Raw genomic sequence first — 26,235 nt, forward strand, 5'->3', positions numbered from 1 at the left:
CCCCAGGCTTTTCCACAGACTCGGCCGGAGACAGGATGTCCTCTGGTAGCGCTGCCCGCGTAGCAGGGCCTCTGGGCTCATGACGTTGGTCCCAGTCCACATTCCTAACCCGGCTCTGAAGGAGCCTGCAGCTGCCCTTGGCTAATGAAAGTTGGATACTCAGCAGCTTAAATATGACCACAGGATAAAAAGGGGGGAAATGCCTACCTGGCCTGCAGTGAGCAGTTAGATAGCAGGAACCTCTTGCCAGCACCCTCAGAATGGTTCACTGGCACAAACCCAATAGCCAGCTATATAATTTGCAGGAAGACTTCAAAGACTCTGTTTCTAAGGGTTGCTGTAGTTCAGGCCCTTTTAGTTCCTGTGTTCTTTGTGCTTTGACGCTGGCTTCTATTCGTTCCCCCAAACAATTTCTTAACGTCACATTTGGGCCACGCTGTTTAATAGGAGACTTTCTGAGAGAAACAGATCAGGCTCTCTCCCCAAAGCACGGGTTTAGGTGCAGCACTGTTCATGCTCTTTCCCACTCACTTTATTGCCAGGTCTCTTTATTTTGTCAAAAGCACTTGTTTTTATATAGAAACTTTCTACTTCCATCCTATCCTACTTTCTCTTTGATCTTGCAGTGAACTCTCTTGGGGAGATTCAGCAATGCACATGTCATTGCTAATTAGCAGAAACAACAAGGGATTAAGTATGAAATTCTTATACTGTTTGGAAAGTAGTCTTCTTAATTCTCACCCTATTCTGCAATATATTTTATGTTTTCTTCAGATAAAAAAAAAAATCTATGATCTTTCCTGCTTGTGAAAGTTGAAGAAAACAAAGAAAGATGGGTTGACACTAACAAATCTTAATTCTAGAGGGGAAGGTTTTGGTTTGCTTGTTCAGGTATCTCTGTTAGAGGATAAGATAATAGTGACCCAAAGGAGGCGTTGTTGATGTTATGCTTGTGGCACAGTGCCTTCCAGAAGACCGCCCAAAACTAAACCTAGCGAATGCGGGAATCCATGGCAGGGAAACCTGCATGTTTTTTTTTTCCTTGCAAGGTGATGAAAACTGTAGTTAAGAACCTCATTTATACAGCATGATTCCTTCCCAAAGATCTTAGTTTTAGCAGGACTGCCTACATAGCACTGAAACACAGCCATTTCTGAGCTGAAACTTAGCAGTTGCTGCTGTCCTCTCAGCAGCGCTGTCTTATGTTTGGGGAGGGAAGTGAAGGAAAAACCTCTTCGCAAATAAAACTGCAGAGTAAGAGCAGTGTTGGGCGCACACATGAAGAATATAGGGATTCATGTAACTCTCCCCTCTGAACGTATTGCCAAGGACAGTGTGTGGTGTGCGTTTTAGGAGAGCTTTGAAGCATTTTTATGTATTACTTCATGCAACCATAGAACCACTCTATGGAAAATTTCCAAATAAAATTGTGCTGGTGTTGGTAAGGAAGCTGTCTGGTTTGTGATTATACTCTTCCTTACTGTCACCCCGTGAGTAAGCCGGGCTTCCCCTTCTGACAGAAGGGGCAGTGAGAGCCAGTTTACCAAAATGTTGCAATGGTGCTTTGCTTTTCAAAATGCCATTTTGATCTCAGAGGTTCTAATTCAAAAGGATCATATATATATATATATATATATATATATATATATTCACACACATATATTTTTGTCTTTTGAAAACAGTACTGATTAAATTCTGCTTTTAAAAAGTTAAGAAAAGAGTCTTTGGCATAAATGAAACCCATTCTCTAAAATTATACAGAGCAGAGTATCTTTTCCCCTAAACACTAGACATTTCAGGTGACTATTTATAAGGATTTTAAGAACCATATGGGTGAGGAACAAATGAGATCACATCATTTGTCTTACTGTCAGAGGACCCTAGAGTTGAATCCAGCATTTGTTTAATATATTCTGAGGTAAGCTGTACTTTTGGCATAGTGGGGGGGAGGGGCTGGGAGTGGGGAGAATGGGCAGGGAGTGGAGATTGGTAGAGGGAGGAAGAAGGTTTAGAGGGAAAGAAAGATGAAAGAGAAGGTGATGGGGAGCGGTGGTTCTGCCTTCCCTAAAGACATGAGGTCATGAAAGTTAGTCCAGGCTTTGCTGGGGATGGAGCCCTATCCTAGTGAAGAGTCAGGTTATAGGCTGTATTGTGGTCATTCTTCTTTAAAAGATCCTAGAGCATTTTATGGGTTAAGAATTTAATATGATGAGACGAAACAATTGCTTCCTGAAATTCTGCTACTTCTGCGTGAAACAGAATTAGATAATTATAGCAATATTATTGATTGAAACTTCTCAGCAGAATTAAGAAGAATTTACAAAATGTCCTTTTGTTAGTAATACATATTGATGCATTCATGGGTGAAATGATACAATGTCTGATGTCTGGAATTTATTTTTAAATACTCCAGGAAAGAAAAGTGAGTGGAGGAGAAATGAAACAAGATTAGCATAATGCTGATAAGTTTTTGAAGCTGAGTGAGGGGTTTATTCTTCTATTCTGCTTTTGGGTATGTTTATTAAATTTCTGTAATAAAGTGGGATTTTTTTTCTCTTTTTTTTTAAATTCTGGTGAGCTGTGTGTTTCAAGAAATATAAACATTTCATTGAAGTTGACTAAGTTTTTATTTTTTTTCTTTTTAATTAATTAATTAATTTATTTATTTATTTATTTATTATTGGGGTACACCAAGTTCAATCATCTGTTTTTATACACATATCCCTGTATTCCCTCCCTCCCTCGACTCCCCCCCACCCTCCCCGTCCCACTCCTCTAAGGCATCTTCCATCCTCGAGTTGAACTCCCTCTGTTATACAACAACTTCCCACTGGCTATCTATTTTACAGTTGGTAGTATATATATGTCTGTGGCTATCTATTTTACAGTTGGTAGCATATATATGTCTGTGCTACTCTCTCACTTCGTCTCAGCTTCGATTTTTTTTTAAGTTTAAGAAATGAAGGGGAAAAGATTAAATACAAAAGTAAAATGCACATCACAGATTCCAGTATAGAACAAAAGTAGCTTTTTGTCTGTAGCCAGTGTTAGTGGTTGTCAAAGTTTAGGCTTTTCCATGGAACCCAACAGCAAGTCCAGGTCTTGGCACCATGTGCTGAAAACTGAATGTATTTTCCCTAATGTATTTATGTGTAATAGTTATAAGAGTGTATATGGTTGGGGGTAGGGGGCACAATGATTTCTTTTCTTTTGGGCAAAATTATGAAAATCAGGAGTAGGATGGGATATCGGGGACTGCTTTTCAGTGCTGCTGCTTCCCAGGGGCATTCATTTTGTCATGAACAAGATCCTCCAACTCCACCCCTCAAACACTTCTTAGTGTCTGTGGGGTCTTCTGCCTAGCTATAGTGGCCCCCCAAAAGGAAAGAAGAAGTGGAGAATTGCTTTCATGTGTAATATTAGGGCATCTGTCTGTTCCTTTGGGTCTGGGAGCAGCCAGGAGTTAGCTGGGCCCTTTATTTCTAACCTTCAGTCCTTGGCCCACTCCCCTAGACCACTAGTTGCACCACAGTTAGTTCCATTTGGCAAAAATAAATTGTAAACTTGTTGACATTTTTTTTGTCCTCTTTACAATTCATTGTTTATTTTTCCATGACTGAGAATTTTGATGCAATTATCACTGAGCTTTCTGACAAAAGGGAAATAGCTGAGGAATTTTGATGAGTTACCCACTTCATTAATCAGAACAAGCATCTCTAGTGACAGGGTTAGAATTACAATGAAGATTAGATAGCAAATTGCTGTTCCACCTAACGTCAATCATTCCCAGTGACAGCAGTGTGATTACACTTCAGGGAAGAGCTTTTCTTGCCAACAAAAGGAGCGCAACTCCAGTGCAGGTAATAAATTTAGTAGGGTGAGCTGTCATTTCTTCTCTTGAGTGGAATCCTTAATGACCAAATGATGTCTTATGGAAGATTTTGAAAGGAGAAAAGCATTTCACTTAAAAACTTTCTGAATTTCACTTTGTAGTATTTTATTTTAAAAATTATTGTAGATATGTAGGTAAGAGCAGTTCTGCCCACAGTGATTTTCAGTACGTTATTTACCTGTAACAAGCCTTAATTATCACAACTATAGTAAAGAGATGGTAGAAGTTAATAAAAGAACACATCACTATATTTGAGAATCTTTCAGAAATAAAAACATGGTGCAGAAATAAATGAACTAGGTAAGAAATGGAGGGAGGTCAGACTGGTTCATCTAGTTCAAACATTAAGTTCTGTCCATCTAGTTCAAACATTAAGTTCTCTGGCTTAAGCAGAATGTGTTCCTTTTCCAACCAGTTGTGGTTTTAAGTAATAGTTCTCGTTTCAGAGAGTAAAGGGATGGAGCACTGCTCTAGTTCCAGAGTGTAGAGCTGAAGAGGAGAAGCAGGCCTGAGTGCTACAGGGACGCCAGTTGGGGAAGGAAAATAGAAAATATGAATAGATGGTGACTGTGGACATACGCCACTTCTTGTCCCTTCTCATTAAGAGTGGAGTGCTGGCATCTTCTCCCAGAGAAGACAGGACCAAGATTGTTTTCCTTTCCCAAGTATTTTCCTCCAAGCACATTTATGGGACTCCTGTTTGCCTCAGTAATATTTGCTGTGAATCAAGAATAACTAAGTGGCTATTCTTGATTCATTCTTGATTCATACTTTTTTTTTTTTAATTTAAATTTAAATGGGATTGCTATTTTGAGTAGACAGGAAAAAAAAAAACCAATGGCAAATTGATTTCAAGAAAGCAGTTACTGTGTGAGTATGTCACCTTGCTGCTGTTAACTTCTGTGTAGTGAAACTGAATTATAGACATTCAAAACTGATCATTTTGCTCTCAATGTCTAAGTATTTTTAAAGAAATATATTGACTACGGCACTTACAGACTCAAAGCTTCCCCTTCTTAAATTCAGATATTTTCCAGCAGGGCTTTTCCACTGCAGTAAGTTATGTGTCAAGTTCTTTCTCTTTCAGTATGAAAGAAGCAAATAATTTGTTCTTCCTCTTTAAAAGAGACTTTTTGCCTGCTAGATTAGGGTCATCAGGATGCCTGAATGTTTCAGTTTTAGCCTTAGGTACACCACTAACTCTTGGCTTTGTGAATATAGTCATTATCCCTTCTCTATTTGAAGTTTGGCTTGGTATGGTAAATCATAATAATATCTTCAGTCTCTATTTTGTAATGATGGTCTACGAGTTAATAAAGTAGTACATGTGAAATACTTTGAACTTTACAAAGGGAAAAAGTGTGGAAATCCAAGGACACTATTTATAGTGCTATTATTGTCAAGGTGGATTATGTTTGTATTATTTCATCATTAGAAATATTCCAGGAGTTAAAATTAGAGATAGCTACCTATACATAGAATATTTCATCAAGTCTTTTAAAAAGACTCTCTTACATGAATCTGGTAAATAGATATAAGATATTTTGACTATGGTGCACAAGTTAACACTTTTTTCATGCTGTATTTTGTGGGATAGATAAGTAAGCAAATAAAAATGCAAAAAAAATAAAAATGTGTATCTTTCTCTTGTTATGACTGAAGGCATGTCTTATATTCAGCAAATTTCCCTTCATCCATTCCTCCCTTCCTCCCTGTTCTCTCGCTCTCTCCCTCCTTTCCTTCTTTTCTTCCATGGGATCTAAGGTGAAGGTCTAGAAAATGTGCCCTCATTTGACATAATGAAGAGGGAACAAGGGCTTTTTAAAGACTGCCATGGTTTCTCCTAATGGAAAATTATAATAAAGAAGATTTTGTAGTTTGTCTGAATGGGAATATAATTGGTTTCTTTTGTAGCAAATATTTCAGGCCAAATGGGCTATTTCTAAGAATTCTGGCCTATGTTCTCTTATGTTATTGGTCTTTTAATTTATATATTCTCTCTCCCTATAACCTCTCAAAAATAGAGATTATATCTTAAACAATTTTGTTCAGAATTCCCAAATTCAAATAGTGAAAGATTATTTCTAAAGAGAAAGAAGCAATAAATAGGGCTGACCCTTGTATGGCTACCAAGTTCTGGAAGCTGGTCAGCAGGCATCTCCTGTACCTCCCACGGAGTCACTTTCTGTGAGGTTACTTTCTGTTTTGGTGCTCCCCACACGTGGTACACTCTCAGGTCTGCCAGTCCCTCCTCTGGAGGCTTACAGTCTTGTGAAAACTGGTAACAGGTGATTATAATACAGTGAGATGGCTGTTCTGACTAAAGAAAGCACATATTGCTCTGGGAATACAATGGAAGGGCACTTACATGTGGGGAGAATAACTGGTAACAGGAGGGCTTCCTGAGAGAGGTGACTCTTGAAATAGGCAAAGAGAGGGCAGAAAAGGACAGAGAAATTACTATGACCATAGATAGGAAAGTGTGAACCAGTGTGGTTGGTGTAAGGCCAAGAGCTGAAAGTAATCTGATGTATTGTAGTAGGAGCATAAAGTTTGCTGTGAAGATAGAAGATGTAGGCAAGATCTAGATCGCAGAGGTTTTCTTAGCCTAGAACCATAAGTACTTCTCTGGGGACATGCTTAGGGTCAACTAGACCTTGTCTGATTTGTTGTCAGATACATATAGTGGAAGAACGCAGGCAGCCTGAGTATCTAGCTTCTCTAGGAGTGCTCACCAAAGCCCTCACATGGTCAGTGGTAGCCCAGCTGAAGCTGTTTTTAGCTGTCTTGTTCCCAGGGACCAGAGACCCCATTCCTTCCTATGGGATCTTCCATGTTCATTTATGCAGGACATCAGTGGTTTTAATGGTTGGTATTTTAAACTCCAAGACAGCCTGGCAGGGGAGATCTTTTGGAAGCAGGCCATTCAAGTCTCTCAAACAAGCCCCTTAACTTAGATCTTAGTTGTGACAGTTACTCCAGCTTTACACAGGACTGGTGCCTTACAATGAGAATGAAATATTTTAGTTTAAGTCATGAGGCTGATAGCGCCTTAGTTGTATGAGCTGAATATTTCTTGTCATTATGAGCATAAAGCAACTGTCTGTCCACCTTCCATCAAGACAACAGTTCCTAGATTTGCTAGAAAAAGTGTGAGGGAGAAATCTGAGGAGAGCATTCTCACTAGCAGGTATTAGAAATCCTAGCACTGATTTTCCAATGTTTCCATTGCAGTGTCAGAAGCGTTATTTCTCCGCCTGGCACAAGCTGATTCTTGACCATCGGATTAAGCTGGGCAAAGCTGGGACACTGTCCGACTGGAAGTTGCAGCTGAAGGTCCTGCGGGCCTGGAGAGACTACACAAGGTCCCAGAAGTTGGGGCGGGAGACTCAAGCCCTGGAAAATGACCTTAGGGAAGAAAACAGGTACTATTATTTACACAATGAAAACCCTTCTAGTACATTTATGTAGGACATCTTTCCTCCTGAAGAATCCAGAAATAGGCTCTAAAAATGCTGTTCATTGGAATCATCTCATCTGCTTATAAAATATGATGATCACTGTTTTTCTCCGTTACATCCCAAACTAGAAAATTTTAACTGAAAATTATAAGCAAGAAACAGTTTGGTTAAAATATACCAATGTACATGCTTTCCTTTTTTAAAGGAAGCTATTGTTATGCTTTTTCTCCTGTCCTTTGATGTAGTAGCATTGCACCCTGGACCATCTTACAATTTAGAAGACAGAATTTGGCTTATGTGCTAGTAATTCTCATTGATAGAAATCACTATCTGCACATTGAATGCTAATTAGGGACACAGGGAACATCCATCTGGGAAGGCAGACCTGGCAAGAGTGATTTCTCCCACTCCCCACACCTTATTTAGAGGTTTTTGACACCTTTATATCAGCTCCCCCTTAGGCTTGTGAATGACACAAGAATTTGTCTTCAGATGAAACTTTCTTTGTTCCATCATCTTAAAATTAAATACATTTTCTTTTCATTTCCAAGTTCAGCTTAATATTCTTGAACCAAAATCATGGATGTAGAAGGAGCCATTTGTTTATTGATGGGGGGACCTGGAGGGAGCAGTTCACAGTCTTATGTTTAATTACTTCTCTACCAGAAACTCTGTTATTCATTCTGGGTGAAAAATTGGATGAATGGTACGTGAAAGCATTGCCATGTAGAAGGGAATGGCGCCCCCTGGAGTTGTGCATCCCTGTGACAACATCGGGCCCTGGGGAGGATACATAGGACTCTTCGGGGGGGAATAAAAAGCTCTTTCATCATTTATTTCTAAATTTTCAGGACTTAGTGATTGATGTAAGGAATTGGGATGATAGCTTACTCAAAGCTGGATTTGTTGGATAAAGAAGAGAAATTGGGGCTTTTGGAATGGGGAAGCATCACGAGTGAGGGCATGGAGGGAGTGGAAACTAAACTGTTAAAGGTAAAAGTGGTCTGTGAAATTTACATGCCAGAAGAAACTTGTAGAAGAAAAATCTGAAGAACTTGAGATTCCATTCCAATTAAACTGTTTAAATGTAAAAGCACTAAATGGGGATTTCATAATAGCATTATGTGCCAATTTTTTTTAAAGATCCTCTTAGAACTTCTTGTCTCGTATCTGTGAATTATTTTCAAGTGTCTATTTTTAAATGCTCAGAATGGGTACTACATTTTTTTAACTGTCAGAGTTAGAAAATATTTAACTTATAATAATTTTTTTTACTATACACTTTTAGAGCAGAAAATTCTTAAAGTAGGAAAGCACCTCAAGGAGCATCTGATCCAGCCCTTCATTTTACAGGTGATAAAAGTAAGGCACAGAAAGGATAAACAACTGTCTCAAGGTCATAAAGTTACAAGTAGCCAGTCCAGGACTAGAGCCTGGTCCTTTTGGTGCTGTCAGATGCTTTCTCCTATACCACCCTGCTCCTAGTTAAATAGCATCTAGATGATGGCTCCCTAAGACAGTCATGTTTTTCACTTATATTGCAGTTGACTTTAGATGACTGTAGATGTAAAACAAGAGCAGTAGTTAACAAGTACCAAGTCATGCTAGAAACATATAAGAAAGGAGCTATAAGATACAAACTATCTTTCATGCTGCTTTCCTACAAATCCCTGACTCTCTGCCTGTTGTTCTTTGTTCTAGAGATTGTTTTAGGAAATTGTTAGGTGATTTTGTCCAAAGAAGGTTGGGATAATAGAAGTGGAAAAAAAAGCTCAAAGGTAGCTACTCTCAATACAAGCAGAAACCAAGAAATGACAGTGGGATTGGGGGTGTCAGGAGAGCCAGGACCCTCTTTACCGTGTTCGTCGGAGTCTCTCCCAGTCCCTCTGTGGACACCAAATACGTAATTGTTGAACAATAGGTGAGTTAGTGGGTGAATGAAGAGCTCAGTTGCTTCCTCTCCTGCAGTTTAACTCCCTAACATTTTCAGGCATTTTTTTTAAACAGATCGAGGGATAGAGAGCATTTATTGTAAATGGATGACTCCTTGTAGCAACTAAGCTCTTACCAGATTGACAAGACATAGGTGGTTCTTTGGCCCATCCACCTGGACATGGAAGGAAATCATTTGCTGTGTCTTTTTCTCAGATGTCAGCTGTGTCCTTAGCCTCCAGCTCTTGAATCCACATTTGTTTTTGCCACTTGGACTTTCCTCTTACTGGCCATGCAGGGCCCAGCCTTTTGGGCTTCTTCTTTGCCTTCTTTCCCTTTCGTCCTTCCCATTTTCTCTCTGGAGCAACAACAGATCCCTCTCTTCCTCTCATTCATGATTTAGCCACCATATTTTCTTACTGAGCCTGTGCGCAGAGTCTTACTCCACTCCAAGGTCATCCATGCATTTCTTCTAAAAAAGGCACCTTGCTTTTGCCAATAGAAATTTTTGTCCATTTCTTTAATTTTAAAAGTAGTTATGGTAATGGTATATAATAAAGTTTCAATACAATATTGTAATACAATTGCAACATTAACAAATATTCCCAAACTCTAACTAAGGATTCAGTCACTCAGGCAGTACAACAAAATTCTGGTACACACGCTAAGTTAGACCCTTGGACCTGGTGGTATTGGAATTTGAACTGTATTTTTAATGTCTTCAGCATATTCACTTTTGAAACTTGGCTCCAGATCTTCCATTCCTCCTCTCTCCCATCTTCTCTCAATTTATAGCCAGCCCTAGACAAACTGGGAAGAAGCAGGGTTTGTTTTCAACATCCTCTACCCACCCTTCCTGAGCCTTGGTACTCAGTGCCAAGTACTTTGAGCCTTTCTTGGAATAGGCTTTTATCTCTTCCCTCTGTCCCCTCACGCTCTGTCTCTGTACTCCTCAATTGATATTATTTCTCCCAGGAAACATACTTTAATAGGCATTGTCTAGAAACAGTGCCCCAAATGTAAGTGATGGGGATTTGAGGGTACAGTGACAGGCCAGTAGAAAAACTGGCCCTTTGACATCCATCAAACCATGGCATTCATTCATTCACTCATTCATTTATTCTGTTTGATAGCATATATTGTCAGTCAGTTTTACTGATGCTTACTGTGTACTAGACTTTTTTTGGCCATGCCATGGGGGATGATCTTAGTTTCCCGACCAGGGATCGAACCCCTGTCCCCTGCACTGGGAGCGTGGAGTCTTAACCACTGGACTGCCAGGGAAGTCCCTAGACTCTTTCTTAAGTACCAGCAGGGGAACTAAAAAAAGTGTTAGACATTCTTGCCTTCTAGGAGTTTTCAGTCTAAGTGAAGAGCTTAAAAATTTACCCAAATACTAAAAATAATTGCAACAGAAGGCACAGTAATATAAAATCTTAGGAGTGACATAGACTCGGCTATCATGCATTACAGTCCCCCAAGCAGTTTTTTAAAAATAGGAACTCTTGGGTCCCATCTTCTGAGAGAGACAGATCATGGCTAAGTAGAAGAGAGCATTTTTCAGTTTAGGGGAAAACTGGTAAACCAGCACATATGCAGCTTGTGTGGGAACAGGCTGGGGTGAACCCGCCAGGCTAGCCTAGGGGTGGGGAGACTGAACTGAAAAGAGAGTGGCAGATATTCCCCATTCCCGGCACTCCCGATTCCAGCGTGCTTTAGGGCAGTCATTTACAGAGCACCTCTGTTAATCATTGTACATTGCCCTACCCTCCGTGTTCACCTGGGTATCCAGTTGAGAGGCTAGAAATGGCATGGCATCTGAAGCTGATAAAGCTCCTGGTATGTCTGCCAGAGAGGCAGGAGGACCAGACTTGCTTTGGCGGGCTCACTTTAATACTCTTTAAAACAGAATGGTGTTATCCTCCATGGCTTCCCTGGGGGGCTACCTGGTGCCTTTCTGAATGCATTACCTTATGTATTCCTATTCCTGCTGAACCTGCCCATCTCAAATGCAGCTGTTTGCATCATTGCTATTTTTATGTTCTGCATCAGATTTCAGCACCCAGTCAGATCACCAGTACATGGTTATTTATTTATCATTTCTCATTTCCCTTTAAAAAATTCAAGATACTTTTTAGATATCTAGTAGTCTTGTCCTAAGATAGTGTTCTTACCTTACACGTGAATTTGTTCTATATTTTCAGGTTCTTTTTAAAATTTAATTACATCTTTAAAAACAAAATCCTATAGGATAGGCTGTATAGGGCTTGTTGTTGTTGTTAGAGTGACACCATTTTTGAGGAGGAATCTTAGATACTTTCAGTTGCTTGTCCAGTGTCCCATATCTAGTTAGTGTTCTTCAGACTACCTTGTCTTAGAATGTGCATCAATAACTAAGTATCATTTGAGGTATTGATTCTAAGTAGCCTGGTTCATGTTTAAATTCCTATTTAAACCTTTATATCTTAGATTCTTAGTTCTTTAGAGACAGTCTTTCTCTGCATGCAGTTATATAATTGCAATGATCAGTTTGTATCCTCTGCCAGAAATTCCCTGATTTCAGCCTGGAAACATATTGGGATAGGATGTTTTCCATAAAGGAACTCTGTCCTTCATTTTATGATTATCTGGTAACTGTGGAACCATTTCTTTGGGTTAGCATACCCAAGTAAATCACATCTGACTGAGCTTTTAAGAAATTTAAGTGATTTTTCACTTTCAGAAATATTTGAGTTTTTAGTGTCAGCATTTAAAAAATATAGAAATGGAATCATCTGCAGTATTGTCACTCTGCTGAAGGGAACCTCAAGGGAGCAAGAGTAGAACCAGTCTTGTCTCTAGATCCCTAGCTTCTGTTCCCACGAACATAGAAATCTTAAGTACATCTTCAAATCCCCTGCATAATCATGATAGAGAGGGCTGTAAACACAGTAATGAACATGCATTTTTTAACCAACCTTTTTTTTTAATGTTTAATCGTTTTGTTATATTTACAGAAATATTTTTCTCTTTGCCTTTTCATTCTGTCCAAATAACCCTCTCCTTGACAGTCAAAACTCCAGTGTGGCTTTTGGCTGCTTATGCTGTAAAAACATGAAATTAACACATCAGGTACATTTCACACTCCCCCTTCCTGAGCAGATTGATGTAAATCAAATTTTACATTAATCAGACAGAGCAACATACATCTTCTGGGCTGTGGAAATTTACGATTTCCACTTACTTGAGTAAAATGCCATAGAGTGTTTTGTTTGTTTCACTATTCAGACATTGATATTTTTGGAGCTTTGTTCTTACCTGAATTTCCACCTGATTTATTATTCTTAATTCTTCTAAAATTTTTATTTCAAGGTTATTCAGTCTCAGATACTTTCTTTTTTTCCATCTAAGTAAAATATTATACATAAATGTTTATTACCACCTATATTGTATTTTTATTATAAAAACCATCAGTCAATCACCAAGTATTTATTATCTGTCATTGCATTAGAAAGAAGCAATTATATATTGTTCTTGGCAGAATTGCTGTTAGCATTTATCCTGAATTCTGTTATTTCATTCAACACTACTCTTACTAATTGGTTGTCTCACCCAGCTCCTCTGACATACGTTAAATTCTGTGACTCTTGAGTAGTCTTTCAAACTAAGGTTTTAACTCAAGATAAGGTGTATTTTTTTTTAATAGAATAGATTAGAAAAGAAACATTGGAGTACATCTCTGGTAGTAAGGGTGAATATAATTGGTGAAACTTTTGTTTCAATTATATATACTTTTGTTTCATAGACACACAAACTTATACTGAAGTCATAGTGTAGCACTCTTCTCTTAGTGTAGGTGGCAGTCAGAAACGGTTTAAAAGTCACTTAAGCATTTAAGAGCTCTAGAAATGTTCTTCTGACTCATTGCTTAAAACGTTATGATTTTTTTTTGATACGACCCCAAAAAGTTCATAAGGAGGGTTAAACGTTATGTATGTTTAACAGAAATGAATATGCAAATAGTGTGGTAGAGAACTTATTCCAGGCATCTTTACAGGGTAAAAATCAAGTAGGTATCTAAGCCATCTTAGATTTTAAACCTCACAGTTGACCCCTGTTGCGACATAAGTTCCAAGCTCTACGGCTCGCTTCTTCTTTGGAGACAATAATCATCCACTTATAGAAGGATCTCAGAGACCTCGATGCTTGAATTCTCAACTGGCTGCCACAAACACGTCTCGTAATGGAGAGTCCCTTTGGGGGGGGAATATAGCTGGCAGTTCCCAACTCTACTCAGTCATGTCCCCTAACATCATGAAGGAATCTAACATTTCCAGGAATCAAAAGTTGCTCCTCCGGGCTTCCTAGGTGGCACAGTGGTTAAGAATCTGCCTGCCAATGCAGAAGACACGAGTTCGAGCCTTGCTCCAGGAAGATCCCACATGCCACAGAGCAACTAAGCCCATGTGCCACAACTATTGAGCCTGTGCTTTAGAGCCCGTGAGCCACAACTATTGAGCCCATGTGCTGCAACTACTGAAGCCCATGCACCTAGAGCCCGTGCTCTGCAACAAGAGATGCCACGGCAATGAGGAGCCCACGCACCACAAGGAAGAGTAGCCCCCCACTCACTGCAACTAAAGGAAGCCTGCGCACAGCAAAAAAGACCCAACACAGCCAATAAAATAAATAAATTTATTAAAAAAAAAAAAAGGAGCTCCTCCTTAGGAAGAGTGTGAACCAGACCCCCTACTAGGCTGTGAGTGAGTTCTAAGAGAGCAAGTGCCTTGCATGTGCCCTTCACACATTTCTAGTGTTTAACAAATGTCTTCACAAGGCAGTCTTTCATTCATTCAGTTTATGCCTTTGGTAAATGAGTCCTTCTCCTTAGAGATTCTTTTCCTGATCAAGTCCTTCTTTCACAAGGTCCACCCTCATAATTTCATGTTGATTTTTATAAGTCTTCTATTTAATTATTGACAATTCACTTGTGAAGTTTCATTCCTTTCTCTTTCTCCCAAACCTCTGTCCTCCTTAGATTTGCAAGTATAGCTGAATATCTCCCTCATGCATTCATATTTTTTAAAAGCAGTAATCTGAATACCTATCCTTTCTGCTCCTTCCCCTCCAGAAGTTCTCAGAAACTATTTTATGGTAATCAAAAAATTTAATATGCCTTTGTGATGTGATAGAACAGAACAGTCACCTTTCTTCTGAGGCAATGCCTTGAGGTTCCAGTGCCTTCTCTGAGCAGACCCTTTGCCCTGGGGAATTTTATAAAACGATTCCTTTGAGCTTAAATAAAAGAATCAGCTGGAGCTAAGATGGAGCATTTCTGGGACTCCTTTGGACTTGTATTTCATTTATATTATCAACTAAAAAGCAGTAAATGGCTTCTTTTTTTTTTTAACGGAACTGCTTTGTTGCTTAGAAAACAACAACTGGCCACTGAGTATAACCGGAAACAAGTTCTCCGACACCATTTTACAGAATGGCTGCATTGGCATCGTGCAGAGATCCTGAAGAGAGAGCTGGCCGTAACAAAGGAGGAAACTAGGAAGAAAATGAATGAGCTGCTGAAGGCGGCATCACTAGGGAAACTCAGTGCAAAGGTTTCATCAAGCATCAGTCTACTTGAGGAGGCAACAGCCATGCAGGATCCACCTAGAAGTGGAGAGGTAAGTTGCTTTTCCTTTGTTTAGTCTTCCTGCCTATTAAATAAGCAGGATTTGAGCTTTGTACTTGTATAGCCTGGGTTATGTTAGCTGTTGTCAGATTGCCTGGCCTTGGCTATCTAAAAGATGAGAGCTGCTGCAGTGCCTAAAGGTTACCTTTCAGTCAGTGTTGATTTTCTTGAACTGAATCTTCTTTTATAATCACATATAAACTTTGGTATAGTTGAAACTTGGTAGAGACATAATATAGACAGGGAATTTAAAACAACTAAGTGAAAGATTCCTTCAGGAAGAGATATGTAAAGCATTGTTTACAACTCTTATTTACACCTCTTATTTGATTGTCAGGTGTTTCCTTCCTAATGAGCTTGTGACTTATAAGAGGGGAATGTTTAAGTTTTTATTTGCCTAAGAAGAAGAATCATATGTATTAATTGAAGCAGTTTGGCAGGAGAAAATGACAGAGGAGAAAAGAAAAATAGGCAATAATTCCATCATTTAGAGATAACCACCAATAACATGTTGAAGTATAGCCATCTGGTCTTTTCTCTATTCAGGCATGTGCAGAATTTTCTCTTTAATGTTGTATTTAGCTTTTAAATTTTCTTCAGTCAAGTCACTGAGGATATCTAATCTGCCATAGTACAGGAAAAGGAAGGCCATGTATTTTTCTTCCTTTTTTTAAATTGAAGTATAGTTGATTTCCAATATTATGTTAGTTTCAGGTATACAGCACAACTGATTTCAGTTATATATATATTTTTTTCAGATTATTCTCCATGATAGGTTATTACAAGATACTGCATATGGTTCTCTGTGCTATACAGTAAATCCTTCTGGCATATCTGTTTTATATATAGTGATTTGTATCCATTAGTTCCATACTCCTAATTTATCTCTCTCCCTTCCCTTTCCCCTTTGGTAACCGTAAGTTTATTTTCTATGTCTGTGAATCTGTTTGTTTTGTATATACATTTATTTGTATTATTTTTTATATTCTGCACATAATTGATATCACATAATATTTGTCTTTCTCTGTCTGACTTACTTCAGTTAGTATGATATTAGCTAGGTCCATCCATGTTGCTGCATATGGCAATATTTCATTCTTTTGTGTGGCTGAGTAATAGTCCACTGTATATATATACACACACACCACATCTTCTTAACCCAGTCGTCTGTTGATAGGCACTTGGGTTGTTTCCATGTCTTGGCTACTGCAAATAGTGCTGTTATGAACATTGAGGTGCATGTATGTTTTCGAATTACAGTTTTCTTTTTTTTTTTGGATATATTCCCAGGAGTGGGATTGCTGGATCCATATGGTTACTGTATTTTTAGTTTTTTAAGGAGCCTCCGTACCGTTTTCCAGAGTGGCTGCACCAATTTGTTTCTACCAACAGTGTACGAGGATTCCCTTTCTTCACACCATCTCCAGCATTTATTATTTGTGGACTTTTTGATGATAGCCACACCGACCAGTGTGAGGTGATACCTCATTGTGGTTTTGATTTGTGTTTCTCTAATAATTAGTGATGTTGAGCATCTTCTCATGTGCCAGTTGGCCATCTGTATATCTTCTTTGGAAAAATGTCTATTTAGGCCTCCTACCCATTTTTTTTATTGGGTTGTTTTCTTTTTTGATATTGAGGTGTATGCACTGTTCTGTATTTTGGATATTAACCCCTTGTTGGTTGCATTGTTTGCAGATATTTTCTCCCATTCAGTGGGTGTTTTCATTTTGTTGAGTTTCCTTTGCTGTGCAAAAGCTTTTTAGTTTCGTTAGGTTTATTTTTGCTTTTATTTCTTTTGCTTTGGGAGTCTGATCTAAGATAATATTGCTATGATTTATGTCTAAGAATGTTTTGCCTATGCTCTCTTCTAGGAGTTTTATGATATCATGTCTTATATTTAGGTCTTTAAACCATTTTGAGTTTATTTTAGTATATGGTGTGAAGGAGTGTTCTAATTTCATTGATTTACATGAGGCTGTCCAGCTTTCCCAACACCACTTGCTGAAGAGACTTTTTTATCCATTGTATATTCTTGCCTCTTTTGTCATAGGTTAATTGACTGTAGGTGTGTGGGTTTATTTCTGGGCTCTCTATTCTGTTCCACTGATCTGTATGTCTCTTTTTGTGCCAGTACCATGCTATTTTGATTACTGTAGCTTTGTAGTATTGTCTGAAGTCTGGGAGGGTTATGCCTCCAGCTTTGTTCTTTTTCCTCAGGACTGCTTTGGCAATTCTGGGTGTTTTGTGATTCCATATAAATTTTAGGATTATTTGTTATAGTTCTGTGGAGCTGGGATTGCATTTAACCAAAGATTGCTTTGGGTAGTATGGCTATTTTAATAATATTAATTCTTCCAATTCAAGGGCATGGGATATCTTTCCATTTCTTTGAATCATCTTCAGTTTCCTTTATCAATGTTTTGTAGTTATCAGTGTATAGGTCTTCCACTTCCTTGGTTAAGTTTATTCCTAGCTTTTTTTTTTTTTTTTGGACACAATTTTACTTTTTATTTTTTTATTGAAATATAGTTGATTTACAATACTGTGCTAATGTGATACAATTTTAAATGGGGTTTTATTTTTTGCTTTCTCTCTGATATTTCATTGTTAGTATAACTAAATGCAACAGATTTATGTATGTTAATCTTGTGTCCTCCTACCTTACTGAATTCTTTTTTTTTTTTTTTTTTTGGCTGTATCATGTGACATGTGGGATCTTAGTTCCCCAACCAGGGATCAAACCTGTGCCCCCTGCATTGGGAGTGCAGATTCTTAACCACTGGACCTCCAGGGAAGTCCCCTTACTGAATTTATATATTAGGTGTAACAGTTTTTGTTTGTAGTCTTTCTGATTCTCTACATAGAGAATCATGTCATCTGTAAATAGTGACAGTTTTACCTCTTCTCTTCCAATTTGGATACCTTTTATTTCTCTTTCTTGTTGATTGTTGTGACTTGGACTTCCAATACTGTCTTGAATAGAAGTGGTGAGAGTGGGCATTCTTGTCTTGTTCCTGAATTTATTGGGAAGGCTTTCAGCTTTTCACCATTGAGTATTATATTGGCTATGGCTTATATTAAGTTGAGATATTTTCCCTCTATACTCACTTTGGTGAGAATATATTTTTCTACTTAATGATAATGTAATCTGTTTTTCTAAAATTATTTTCTGCAATATAACGAGAATTTTCTGAGTCACTAAATCTGCTTCTGCAACAGTAGTTCCCAGCTGAGAGTATAACACAGAATCGGACCTACTAAATCAGAGTTTCTGGGTATGGGCACCATACTTTTTTTTAAAGTTCCACAGGTGAACCTGATGAATAACCCCTGGTTAAGCACTGTCATTCTGTGCCATCTTTTTTTAATGGCTACATGAAATTCTGTCATGAACCACAAGCCAGACTGTATACCTCCTTCTTTGTTGCTGGACACTTAAGTTGTTTCTAGTTTGCTGCTATTATAAACAAAGCTTCAGTGAACAAGTAGCTAAGTCTTTGCATACATCCATAAGGCTTTACTTAGGATAAATGCATAAAATAGAATGCACATTTTAAAGATTTTTACCAAATTCCCATTCCAGGAAGGTTGTAACAAAGCAGTGCCTGTTTTCCTGCCTGATAACATATTTATCATTTTTGCCAAGTTGACAGGTGAAATATTTTTTGTGTTACTATTGTTTCAACATTTGCATTTTTTTATTACGAGTGAGGTTAAACATTTTTTTATATTGTCCATTTACATGTATATATATATGTATCTGAAAATGGGTATAGAAAGATGAATAGTGACTTGTTTCATCATGCCTTTTGTCCATGTTTATCCTTAAATATATATCTTTTTCTTATTTGTAGGAGCTCTTTATATTTTTAAGACTATTGATGTTTTTATTATTATATATTTTGTACTGTTTTTCATTTTGTTATTTGTCTTTTTGGTTTATTTATGGTGCTTGGTACTATATACAGTTATGTTTTGTTTTTAATTATTTGTCTCATATTTGAATACAAATATTTTTCATAGTTGTACATTTATTTTAAATTCTGTGTTCTAAGTACACAATTATTAATATGTAGGGAAACCTATTCAACTCATTTTCTTTAAGTTTTATTTTATATTGCAGTATCATTGATTAGCAGTGTTTTGTTAGTTTCAGGTATACAACAGAGTGATTCAGTTATATATATATACATGTATCTATTCTTTTTCAAATTATTTTCCCATTTAGGTTGTTACATAATATGAGCAGAGTTCCCTGTGCTATACAGTATGTCCTTATTGGTTATCTATTTAAATATAGCAGTGTGTACATGTCAATCTCAAACGCCCAGTCTGTACCTCCCCCAGCCCTTCCCCCCTATTCCCTGTAACCATAATTTCATTCTCTAAGTATACATTAAGTTTTTATAAAGTCAGTCCTATCGGGTTTTTCTTTCATAATTGCATTTGGCATGTTTGAAAAGATTTTCAGAAAAGGACCTCTACCCGCTCACCTCCACCCAGGCCCCCTCCACCCTGCTACGTAATGCCGTTAGGTATCAATACTTAACTCAAATGTGTGAAGTTAAATTGAACACTGGATGATTCCCAGCCTTGCTCTTTATTGTGATTACTGCCAGCAGGTAGGCTGTTTTTTTTTTTTTCTTTTTATAAATTTGTTTATTTATTTATTTATTTATTTTATTGGCCGTGTTGGGTCTTTTTTTGCTGTGCGCGGGTTTTCTTTAGTTGCAGTGAGTGGGAGCTACTCTTCATTGTGGTGCGCGGGCTCCTCATTGCCGTGGCTTCTCTTGTTGTGGAGCGTGGGCTCTAGGCGCATGGGCTTCAGTAGTTGCAGCACATGGGCTCAATAGTTGTGGCTCACAGGCTCTAAAGCGCAGGCTCAATAGTTGTGGCACACGGGCTTAGCTGCTCCACAGCATGTGGGATCTTCCAGGAGCAGGGATCGAACCCGTGTCCCCTGCATTGGCAGGCAGATTCTTAACCACTGCGCCACCTAGGAAGCCCAGGTAGGCTGGTTTTAACTGAAGCTTCGTCTCTCAGCATAGGGGGATCATGAGGATGCTTACTGGACTCATGGGACGTTCTGGTCCCTTCCCCTAGGCAGTTTATCTACCTTTATGTCAGTTAGATAATCTTGTTTCCATTGAGATCCAAGAGAATCTTCTATGTTAATAGCTGTGTGGAACCTTTCACCTCACAAAGTTCCACAGTTATCTTCAAATGGAAAAAGTCAGCAGAAAGTTTTTTGTTACCTGCATAAAACAGAAAATTACTATATGTATGTATAATTTAGACTGAAGAAAAATGTCTCCAGATCTCTGAAGTCAAGACAAAAGATTTTAAAGAAAAGATAGAATTGTAAAAAATAGAGCAAATGAAAATAAAAGGCTATAATAGACTCTATAGGTTACTAGATAAATTCTGATCTTGTCCAGAGTGCATAGTGTAACAAATGAAAATTAAAAATCTCTAGTTAGATGTTTATTAATTATACAGTCATAGGAACACATATACCATGAACACATATCTTATACCTTGAAATTTTTTGAAATTATCAGTTAGCTAATAGGTGATTTTTCTCTAATTGAGCCACACTGTTCAGTCCTGTTCTGTTAAGTACAATCTGTACCATTAAGATTTCCTTTCATTCTTTACAACCTTAAAAAGTTACCAAGATCCAAAAGAAAGCTTGTTGCTGTAGTCAAGGGTTTTGCAGTCTTGCTGGGTTAATAATGTATCATTACCACAAAGTTTAAAAGGGCCTAAAACACATACCCTGCTTGTGGCTAAATTGCTTAAGCAGGTGTTCTCATGAATAAATGTCCACTGACATTTCTGAAATAGGCTATTTTTTAAAGTAGTTAACATTTCAGAGTTTCCATATATCGTATCTTTCACTTTGGCTGAGTCTATGGAAAATATTTCCATCATCATGAAAAGTATCTTTGAGTTCCCAAGTATGGTGCCCTATTAGAGCTAGAAGCTTCTAAGATATAAGATAGTTCACAGTATTTTTCTCCTGATACCACTGAAGATGACAGAATCAAAAACTGATCAGACCTTAGACCATGGAATCAAACTATTCTAGAAGAAACATTTTGACTGTGCCCTTTTAGCCAGGATAAATTGTTCTGATTAAGAATTCTGTTTTTTTCCCATCTGTATAGGATTTGTAATTGAGTATGATGCCTCAGGGTTAAATGAGATTTACGTGATGAAGCTGTGAAAACTATTAAGCCATATGCTAATACAAAATGTTAGGTAGCATTATTCTTATGTAATGCAGATATTTGCCCAGTGATTGTGGGCTTGCAAATATTTCCCACAAATAAATTGTTTGGGAATAGCTGGAGACTGTATGCTTTAATCCAGGCCTTGATCCTGAAATAGACAAATACCTTGTGATTAATTTATTAGTGGCAAGAGAGACAGTGAGAGAACTGTTACTAAAGAGCTGTTGTTATTATTAAAGAGCTGTTATTGATTTGCAAAGTTATTCCTTAGTTTTCAGACATTCTTGAGAAAGAATATACACTTTGCCACAATACTTTCAATTTCCTGCAAAATTCAGGGTCAGTTCATACAGATTAAATTCCTGGAATATGTATCTGGAGTAATCATGCCTAATTCACAAACAATACAAATTAGGTATTTCTAAGAGCACATTTTTCTGATTACAAATATCCTGGCTGTGGCAATGGTTTGTACATTTATACCCACTCTCCCACCACCTTCTGTGGTGAGCAGCAGTGCACATTCTAAAAGTGACTCACAGGGCTAAGGCTGGTGGCCTCTGAGATAGCCAGGCCAGGAGCACAGGGCAGCTCTGGCTGGGGTGCAGGCCAGTTGTGCCATTGAATAGAACAGTGCTGACCAGGTGACGCTGGATCTCATCAGCAGAGCTGAGCTGTAACGTGTTGCTTCTCTCTCAGGTGGCCGCCGTCCCCCCTGTGTGGGAAGAGCCTCCCCAGGGGAGCAATGGTTGTATGCCCAGCCCCCACCTAGGAAGACCAACAAAGAGCATCTTGCAGGCTCCCCTCCAGAATGTCCCTCTGGATACACCTGACAGTAAACCGCACAAGGCCCTAGACGTTGAGCCCTCCCGACAGCCTGGCAACAAAGAGAAGCTCAGAACCAGCAGCCAGAAAGCAGAACCTATGTGCATGGGTCACTTCCACAACCGCCACATCTTCCAGCAACAGCTGATTGAAAAGCAGAAGAAGAAACTTCAGGAACAGCAGAAAACAATTCTGGAGCTGAAGGAAAACCAGCGGCGGGCAGAGGCTTGGCGGGTCGCAGGGAGAGCCGACACACAGAGCTGCCCACTGTCAAACCCCGGAGAAGATGAACGGAAAGGAACCTGCCAGGTGCTTCCAAAGTATGTCCATTGTATCGGAACACTCTTTGGACTCATTATTTGGGGTTTTTCCCTTTGTGGTTGAAAGGCTCCTGAGCTTTACCCTGTGTCCAAACTCCGCAGTTGCTCCTTTTTCTTTTATTGGACGCTCGCAAAGCAGAGAAGCCCCATCCGTTGTGACTGGTATGTGACAGGTATCAAAAGGTATTTAAGGCAAGTGGCTGCCCATAAGGATCCAGTTATACACTTAGCGTTTGTATTGTGCATGCCTTTGTCTGAGGAGCTCTGTCACTATACTAGTAAAAGAGAAAAATGCTTACTTGCTCTAACTCGTTTTCTAGATTTCTGATTATGTTTAGGGCGGAGAAGCCAGGTCAGACAATATCAGGTCCAAATGGAGCAGCCCTTGGGGATGGCCAGTTACCTAGTTTGTTTGCAGTTGTTTGAGATAAAAGTAAACATCTTTGAGCCTACAATAAGTATCCAGATTCCTCAAAAGCTATTTAAGATGGTTTTAGACATGCTTGTGACATAGTCAATATGTGTGATAAATGGTAGGATTAGAAGTGGGTGATATGTGTTGATTTGAAGCACTGGGATGGGAATCAGAGAGCCTGACTCACGTTGTAGACTCAGGCCAATCACTCAACCTTTCCTTGCCTCATTACACCAATTTCTTGAATGGGTATAATAATACATAGTTATCTCACAGAGTGAAGATTAATTAAAGTTTGTAAAAGGCATTGAGTTCCTCAGGTGCAAGGGCTTTGAATGAATGGTGATTGGTCTGAATTCTTTTCATTTTTTTTCCCCAGTTCGCCTGTTACTTCCCCTGGGACTGAAGGTAGTAGAAGTGACTCCCGAAATTCTCTGTCTGGACCCAGAAGGAACCCAAGGCAGCCGATGGCACCCCATCCTATACTGAAAGGCAGGGCTGATGTGGTGGGGCCTTGGTGGTGGTTATCTTTCCTCCTGGAGTAGAATGTGTTAGGACCAAATCCTGGCAACTCTTGGATTTTGAAATTTGGCAGAACCTGTTCAGAGTCTAAGATGGGTAGACACAAGAGGAGTGGATGCACCAGAGAACGCCACGACTTTTTTCCTACCCCTTCTGCCAAACTTTCTGGTCATTCCAGCCAATACAAAAACAAAAAATAAAGAAACAAAACATTGCTGTAAGGTTTAATCATTTTTCTGTAATTTGAGATTTGGATTGTGATTTTTTAAATGGGACTGTTATACAAATAAAAAATTCCGAGTAGTTGCTAAGAGTAAACTCTGAGAAAGATCACCAATCATTGTACTTTGTTAACATTAAAATATTGATCAGTTCACAGCAATCCACGTCAAGTTATTCATCATTTTACAATGAATTGTGCCTTGATGATAGGCTTTTAGAATGAAATCTACAAACCAGACATTTTAATAACATTTTTGATGTGCATAGAAATCTATTTAAACCAAACCATACTATGAGAAGAGAAGCATTCCTTAGAACCCACTAGTAAATCTGTTAATTGTTTTTACTGTGTACTTAGTTATGTGCTGAACATATGTTTATATGAAGAGGTAGGCACTTTGACAATTATATTGTGGTTTGTAAATCTGGTTTTTCAACTGTGGTAAGATTGCTGCCCTACCAGGAAGTGATGTCACCTGAAAGACAGTGTGCCTGAAGTCCATTCCTGTCAATGAAGAAATTGGCAATCTTTACATTGACTCTCTGCCAAGTCAGCAGTTTATGCCCTCTTTGTCCCCCAATGAAGATGGTCAGGAAATGCCCAATTTGGTGTGATTATTTTTTTTAAATTATTATTTGATCAAAGACTTAGCATGTTTTGGAACACCTGGCTACTTTTCAAGTGGTCTTTTATGACTAGCTCTAGAAAAGATGGAAAAAGGGCACATTGCCACAGACTCGGCCTCTCGGGGCTCTCTCACTTTAATCCTCTAGTCTCTTTCTGCCGCCTTAAAGACAGTCGCATTCCTGCCATCTGTGGCACCCCCACTATTCTTTTTCCAGCAAAGCAGACACTTAATATCTGTAAAAAATAGCCTGGCAAGTTTTTTGTTTATTAATGCTTGAAACTTGGACTTCAATTTTCTTCTCTGTAACATAGTGCACGGACTCAAAAGTAACCATTGGCTGACTTAGGGGAGCAGAACTTGATACTCCTCCCACCCATGCCCCTCTGCCTATGAAACCCCAACTGGTGACAGAGTCATAGCATCAGGCCATCTTGCACGTTTGCTTCTTTTGGATCGATATTTAATAAACTGTCAAGAACAGGAGTCTGACACTCAAATTCGTTCAGATGCCAGTTCTTCAAATGCCTAGCACAATTCCATTTCCTGCCCATCTGGATATCCAGGCCTTAAAACTAGTTTAAAATGTAATCATCATGACCCCAAACTTCAGTTTGTTTGCTGTTGTTACACACACAGACATATGTATAGTGACTTAGGAGAAAGTAGCAAACTCAGTGGGATTTGAGGAGTGATTTTATTCTCAAAGTATTTTGTTAGATATAATTAAAGTTTTCTACATTCATTAAAGGAATTATCAAATTAAAATTCTAGTTTCTGGGTTTCATGTACTGAAAGTATCATCAAGACACATTGTTTTATTTAAACCAATGAACAGTTATTCTAATAGAAATGTGAACAAAAACAATCTGCAAATTGTTCATCATTGCTGAGGATGGGATTGTAGGTCTTTAACTTGTAGGGTGTGTGTGTGTGTGTATACCTACAATTCTGTAATTATATTTTTATATAAATTTTATGCACACATATTTCTGAGACTGTGAACATTCAACTTAAAAGAAAACTTTAACAGTAACACTAAATTTTACTATAAAATGGAGACATTTCTTTTGCAGTGTTCCTTAAATTTTTTTTACATTGGAACTCTGTTACTATTTTCTAGCCATGGAAGAGAGAGCAGTTCAGAGAGCTGAACGTAGGCGGATCTTGGCAGAGAGGAAGAAAAAACAAGAAGAGGAGAAATTGGTAATAAATCAAGAATGCAAACTGAAGCAAGAAGAAGGATTTGTATAGGTCTTTATTAAAAAATGAAACCCAGTTTGTTTAAGGCCGTTAAGGCAATAGTGTAACACCAACTTTGGATATAGCTTTTTGCCCCCTGGCCTAAACTCTGTGACAATTTTAGGAAAATGAAAGGAAAAAACATCAGTATCATTAGTAAAGCAGGAAGAAAATGTTATGAAAGTTGATAGGAGCTGGCAAATTGGAAGATTTACACATAGCCAAGACATTACCTAATGTGTTATAGGTAAATGTCCAACCTGATATGTTTACAAAGGTGGGTAATTCTTACCTTCTTCCAAAGTTTTGACCTGGACTTCCAGAAGTAAATTTTGTACCTACTAAGAAAAAATAAATAGTTCTAAGAGTTTGGGGGTTTTTTTGGTGAAATGGAAGAAAAATTTTTCTTACAGTATATATAGTTTGGACTTATTTCATAAATGAAAATAAGAACTAAAAAGTAATCATTTTATGATGAAAAGTTAATGGTCTTATTCATGCTTAGTCTCATTTTCCAGAGTAGAAGAGAATTTTTTGGAGAAATGTTTAAGTTGTACAACTGACCACCTGTTGACCAGGTTTTCTACTTTTAACACAAAGTGCAGGCTTCTTCCAGAGACTGGGCGAGCACTTTGGTAGATACTTGACTTTCCTCAACATAAAAGATCTTATTTCCATGCAAATTGCGGGTTCTGATTTTTACAAATTCTAATCTTGATCAGGCCCAGTTAAAGGCCCAGGAGGAGGAGCGGCAGAAGAGGGAGGCAGAAGAAAAGGAGGCTCAGCTTGAGAAAAAACGAGAAGAGAAGAGACTGAAGAAAATGGTTAGTAGTTTCTATTTGGTCAGCCACCTGTCCCTCAAAGCCTGTTGTGT

General features: G+C 38.4%; 1 protein-coding gene across 2 annotated transcripts in view; it reads left to right on the plus strand.

The window, feature by feature from the left end:
* The window catches only part of CCDC191 (coiled-coil domain containing 191), a 94,188-nt gene that overhangs the window by 25,417 nt on the left and 42,536 nt on the right, over positions 1-26,235 (plus strand). For both annotated transcript variants that reach the window (XM_057697166.1, XM_057697165.1), the window contains exons 8-13: positions 7,127-7,317; positions 14,696-14,942; positions 21,889-22,334; positions 23,129-23,241; positions 25,243-25,325; positions 26,084-26,185. In XM_057697166.1, the coding sequence (XP_057553149.1) occupies positions 7,127-7,317; positions 14,696-14,942; positions 21,889-22,334; positions 23,129-23,241; positions 25,243-25,325; positions 26,084-26,185 (1,182 nt within the window). The remainder of the gene's footprint in view (positions 1-7,126; positions 7,318-14,695; positions 14,943-21,888; positions 22,335-23,128; positions 23,242-25,242; positions 25,326-26,083; positions 26,186-26,235) is intronic.

This window comes from Hippopotamus amphibius, chromosome 10, assembly GCF_030028045.1.
Source record: "Hippopotamus amphibius kiboko isolate mHipAmp2 chromosome 10, mHipAmp2.hap2, whole genome shotgun sequence".
NCBI classification, from domain to species: Eukaryota; Metazoa; Chordata; class Mammalia; order Artiodactyla; family Hippopotamidae; genus Hippopotamus; species Hippopotamus amphibius.